The 5,683-nt window shown below is 34.5% G+C and overlaps 1 protein-coding gene across 1 annotated transcript in view; it reads left to right on the top strand.

Moving 5' to 3' along the window:
* The window catches only part of LOC111083663, an 8,430-nt gene extending 3,366 nt beyond the window's left edge, over window positions 1-5,064 (top strand). The window contains exons 2-5 of the mRNA XM_022380310.1: window positions 2,945-3,083; window positions 3,317-3,459; window positions 4,136-4,253; window positions 4,881-5,064. Coding sequence (XP_022236018.1) covers window positions 2,945-3,083; window positions 3,317-3,459; window positions 4,136-4,253; window positions 4,881-5,010 — 530 coding nt within the window. The 3' untranslated portion in view covers window positions 5,011-5,064. The remainder of the gene's footprint in view (window positions 1-2,944; window positions 3,084-3,316; window positions 3,460-4,135; window positions 4,254-4,880) is intronic.
* The last annotated feature ends 619 nt before the right edge of the window (window positions 5,065-5,683 follow it).

Here is a 5,683-nt window from a genome sequence, read left to right as displayed (position 1 = left end):
GAATGCGTGTAAATTAAAATATCGGGTACAAGTCATCTGGAAACTGATTCTGAATGCGTGTAAATTAGAATATCGGGTACAAGTCATCTAGAAACTGATTCTGAATGTGTGTAAATTAAAATATCGGGTATAAGTCATCTGGAAACTGATTTTGAATTTGTGTAAATTAAAATATCGGGTATAAGTAATCTGGAAACTGATTCTGAATGTGTGTAAATTAACTACTATCACTTTCATCACATGTATTGATCTTAAGCCTAACTGTTATCACTTTCATCACATGTATTGATCTTAAGCCTAACTATTATCACTTTCTTCACATGTATTGATCTTAAGCCTAACTATTATCACTTTCTTCACATGTATTGATCTTAAGCCTAACTATTATCACTTTCTTCACATGTATTGATCTTAAGCCAATAAAACTGATTTTCAATGTAAGGAAATTAACGGATTTGTTGTAAGTCATCTGGCAAACTTGGCGATGAGATAAGGACACAGTTATAGGACTGTTTTAAAAAAGACCTTTAAAGAAATTGAATGGTATAACATTCCTAAGCATTATCTGTTACATTTTATTTTATAAGCTGTTACGTCATAGTTTAAAAAAGCTTACTGTTGCAGCGTTGTAATAATCCAAAATTCCACCTCCTCTGTTTGTAAGATTTTAACAGCTTAATCTGCCAGTCTGGAGTTTGTTCAAAATGATGTTTTAACCTGTTTGTGCTGTTTGTTAGTTTATTTTGAATTTCGCGCAAAGCTACACGAGGGCTATCTGCGCTAGCCGTCCCTAATTTAGCAGTGTAAGACTAGAGGGAAGGCAGCTAGTCATCACCACCCACCACTAACTCTTGGGCTACTCTTTTACCAACGAATAGTGGGATTGACCGTCACGTTATAACGCCCCCACGGCTGAAAGGGCGAGCATGTTTCGTGGGACGAGGATTCGAACCCGCGACCCTCAGATTGCGAGTCGAGCGCAATAACCACCGAGTCATGCCGGACCTGTTCGTGCTGAAGACTTGCGCAAGTAGATGGAAATTTTGTTCTTTTTAACTTCTAGTTTTGATTTTTACATAAAATAGATCGAAATTTTGTTCTTTTTAACTTCTAGTTTTGATTTTTACATATTGATTTCGATCTGTTTTGTATTTTCTATAGCAACCTTCCTATAACTAAAAATTAACTTCTGATCAAAGCAAACTATCTGTACGTATATCAAAACAATAATCAACCCAGTAATAAATATATTGTTCTGACTTATAAAGATTAAAATGCATTGTTTTGTCAGACAGGTTCCCTCTCTGCTAGCGATGTTTTCGGTCGTAATCCAAAAAATATCTCATTCGCCAGATTAGATACAAGTTATTCCTAAGTCCATATACTAATCTAACAATACAACATACTCTTTATAACAGAAATATTATAATACAAAATTAAACATAACAGAAATAGATATAGTAAATACTATCACCAATACCATTAAACTATCGTCAGTTGTTACATATTCAGCTAATAATGTATAAATGAATAACCTAAAACATGAAAGAAGAGTGAATTTGGGCTTTGCGAAACCAGAGTGAACGTTATGGAACTTTGAATGAAGATATGCGTTACAACTGAGAACACACAAAAGTAATGTTTTCATAATTAATTTTGATAAGCGTATTTACTCTAATCCATATTTTAAATTTTTATAAGCACGTTTACCGTTATCCATATTTTTTTATTTTTATAAGCACGTTTACTGTAATCCATATTTTTAATTTTGATAAGCACGTTTACTGTAATCCGTGTTTTTAATTTTGATAAGCATGTTTCCTGTAATCCATAGTTTAAAACAATTTTCTCAGATATTTTTACTCATCCTGGTGTAAGTAATTGTAAATACATTTCATCTGGTTATGTAGATATGCCTGCTTTAATTTTAACTAATATTGTAATTAAAATACTCGGTAGAGGCCGTTGGTGTATTATGCACCGTTTACAATTATTAATAAACTACATTGGTTTAGTATATGCTGTTTATTCCACATTCAATTCTATTTTTTATATTTTTCAGGGTACTGTATATCGCAAACAATAGATTGTAATTATATATATTGGATTTTGTAATTCTTCTATTATTACAGTATTTTTTGTGAATGAATTAAATATATGTGTATATTTTCTCGATACTCGCAACGAGTTTGTATAATTTCATCTTGATAATTGTTTGTTTTTTTCAAACAAGAAAATCATTAAACAATCTCTGTTCAACAGAAGATGAAACAAATGTGATCCATCATCACACTTGTACAATAATTATGAGAAAGTAGAGAAAGGAATATAGCACAAAGTGGACACTGTCATTACATGTTACACAAAGTGGACACTGTCATTACATGTTATTTGATTTTTTAGAGCTGGCTGTGACTGACACTCAACAAAGTGAACACTGTCATTACATATTACACAAAGTGAACACTGTCATTACATGTTACACAAAGTGGACACTGTCATTACATGTTACACAAAGTGGACACTGTCATTACACGTTATTTGATTTTTTAGAGCTGGCTATGACTGACACTCAACAAAGTGAACACTGTCATTACACGTTATTTGATTTTTTAGAGCTGGCTGTGACTGACACTCAACAAAGTGAACACTGTCATTACACGTTATTTGATTTTTTAGAGCTGGCTGTGACTGACACTCAACAAAGTGTACACTGTCATTACACGTTATTTGATTTTTTAGAGCTGGCTGTGACTGACACTCAACAAAGTGAAAACTGTCGTTACACGTTATTTGATTTTTTAGAGCTGGCTGTGACTGAGGCTTAACAGCGTGGTTGTTGTCAGTACGTGTTATTGGACTGATTTTTTTTTTGGGGGGGGGGATCCATCACTGAAATTCAATAAAGTAGTCATTGTCAGTACATATTATTGAATTTTTTTAGGTCTGGCTTTGACTGAAGCTCAACAAAAAAACCATTGTCAGTACATGTTGTACAACTGTACACAGATGGTCAGACCGTTTCTCAATGATGACCGTTACATGTTTCCTACCAGCCCCAGGGACATCGACGACATGTGCAAGTTAGTGTTTATTTATCTAATCGTGAAATTTGAACGTAACGATATAAGCTGCTGTGATATGAAAATGAACGTTTAAACAGAAACTGTTGTACTGCTATTTATGATAAAGATAAGAAAACGTCTACAACTGTGATATTAAATAAGATTTTTAAATTTATTTTCAAATCATCTTTAGTGTGGAGAAAATTTGATGAGATCTATGTGTAATGTGTTTTATTTCGCTACAACTCAAGAATGTGGAGTGGGTTCGTAGACTGTGTCCGCCATTTTATGACCGACTGTTCATCAGAAGACCAACGTTCCAAGTTTAACAACGCTGTTGGCGATTCCATGGATACCGTACACGCCATCTGTAGTTCTGATAAGTACCAAACAGGTAAGTTTCAAAATTAATAATTATTATTAATTACATATATATATATTAAATATGCTAGTGTGAAACATATAACGTACAAAAACAATTCAAAATGAGCCAACCAAAACTTGTAAAAACTCGAAACTTACCTGGAGATTTGAAAGAAACTTTAATTTCATTAAAGCTACGTTAATTGTCAAAATTATATTTTCATTATTTTTCGTCTGTCAACTATTCAAAAAAAGAATACAATCTGGGAGTGGCCTGTTGGTTTACGTTCTCAAACTGTGAATCTGAGAGTTTACGGCTCGCGTCCCATTCCCATAAAAATACTCTCAGTACTTTATTGCCATGGGTACACAATAAAAGTGAAACCCGTATTCCACTATTCGGTTAGAAAAAAAGAGTAGCCCAAAAGTTAAACGGTGGGTGCTGTTAACTAGCTGCCTTCCCTATGGTCTGTCAGTGTAAAATTGGGGAGAGTTAGTGCAGATAACCTTTGAAACATTTAAACAAACGACAACAAATACAGTGGGTGCATACTCTAAATCTTTCCATATAACTCGGATTGACTCATCCGTTCCTTATTTATCGTTATCTGTCTTATATCGAAAACTAGTGTCTTGTTGCTAAAATCAACTATATATGACTGTTTCATCACTGTTTGACTTCCTACATATCTTCTCTGACTACACAGAATACTTGGCCAATGCTGAATGCTTCAAGCGCGTATCTATTGGCAGCTGTGATTCGTATTATCGCCGTATGGTGGAGCAGGTGTCAAATCAAGAAGCTGAAAATAATCACATATGTTGGTAAGTGCTTTGAAGTTGTAAGAATGGAGTAATTGTTTGGCAATTTATTACGACCATTTTGATTTTTTGTTTTAATTTAGTGTAATAATACTTTGAGGAATATTGATAGTGCTGGAAAATACTCTTAATTTTCTTTTCCTAAACATTTCTAACATATACAAATTTCTTGAATATGAAAAAAATCGTGTTTTTCGATAGAAACTCCAAGCTTTAATGGTATATAAGGCACACTGACAATTCGCTTTATCTTGACTTTCAGAGTACAAAAGACAAAAATATCTGAAATAATGATGATCGTCAAAGTTATTGCATATTTATAAATCTTCTTTCAATATATAATTGTTGAAAAGGGGGCGTATATTTATGTCGATTCCTTTCCGAAGTTGGATATTATTCATCCACGATATAAAAAATAAAGAGATAATCCCCAACAGAGTAAATTAACCTACAAGACCTTTTGGAGAACAATAAATTTAAAACAGAGATGTTTCTAAAATACTTATTGAAGCACTTCGTTGAACCCGATCGTTTTATCCGGGTTCGAATTTGTATGACGAGGTTGTTTGAATACATGAGTCGGTTGATCCTAAAGAATCCTGAACTTGTCCTTTCTGTTTTATGTTTTAGTGCATACAGCCAGTTCAAGAACTGTGTAACTGAACCTTTGATGGAACAATGTGGTAACAGAGCGAAAACCTTACTGGACCACTCCATGACGTTCCTGATGTCCATGTGCGGCAAAACACACTATTCGTAAGTACATGAATTAACCCAAAACCCGATGATCGCTTTATCTAACAACTAGCTTCAAAATTGTAATTCTTCCCACATAGGAACCAGTCAAATCTCTAAAATCTTGTTTGGTTATTTATTATAGAGCAAAATCACATTGGGCTATCTGTTTTGTCCACCGCGGGGAATCTAACTCCGGATTTTAACGTTGTATGACTTACCGCTGTCCCACCAGAAGACCCTGTAAAACTAACCAACTGTTTTACCATCTTTCTCTATCAAAGAACTTATCTATATGCCTAATACTAAATCAGTCGCTATATAAACTTACATACATTCCAGAGTTTTCTGCTGTTATGATATTACAAAATAAAATAATCAAATTCCGGAGTGGGAGAGGTATGTCCACTGAAATGACATAGGGGCGCCAGAGCCCCATTGTAGAGCTGTCCACTGAGATGACATAGGGACGCCAGAGCCCCATTGTAGAGCTGTCCACTGAGATGACATAGGGACGCCAGAGCCCCATTGTAGAGCTGTCCACTGAGATGACATAGGGACGCTATAGCTCCATTGTAGAGCTCTGCCTATGCTCTATCCGTGATATCAGGATTCAGTAACTTAATTCTCCCACTGCTATGAAATTATAATACATAACTCGAACCGAAAGAAACGTCTCCAATTGGGTGAGACATGGG

The sequence above is a fragment of the Limulus polyphemus genome, unplaced genomic scaffold (assembly GCF_000517525.1).
Source record: "Limulus polyphemus unplaced genomic scaffold, Limulus_polyphemus-2.1.2 Scaffold10586, whole genome shotgun sequence".
Classification (NCBI taxonomy): domain Eukaryota; kingdom Metazoa; phylum Arthropoda; class Merostomata; order Xiphosura; family Limulidae; genus Limulus; species Limulus polyphemus.
Note: the sequence above shows the minus strand (reverse complement) of the source record. Positions and strands in the feature narration are given on the sequence as shown.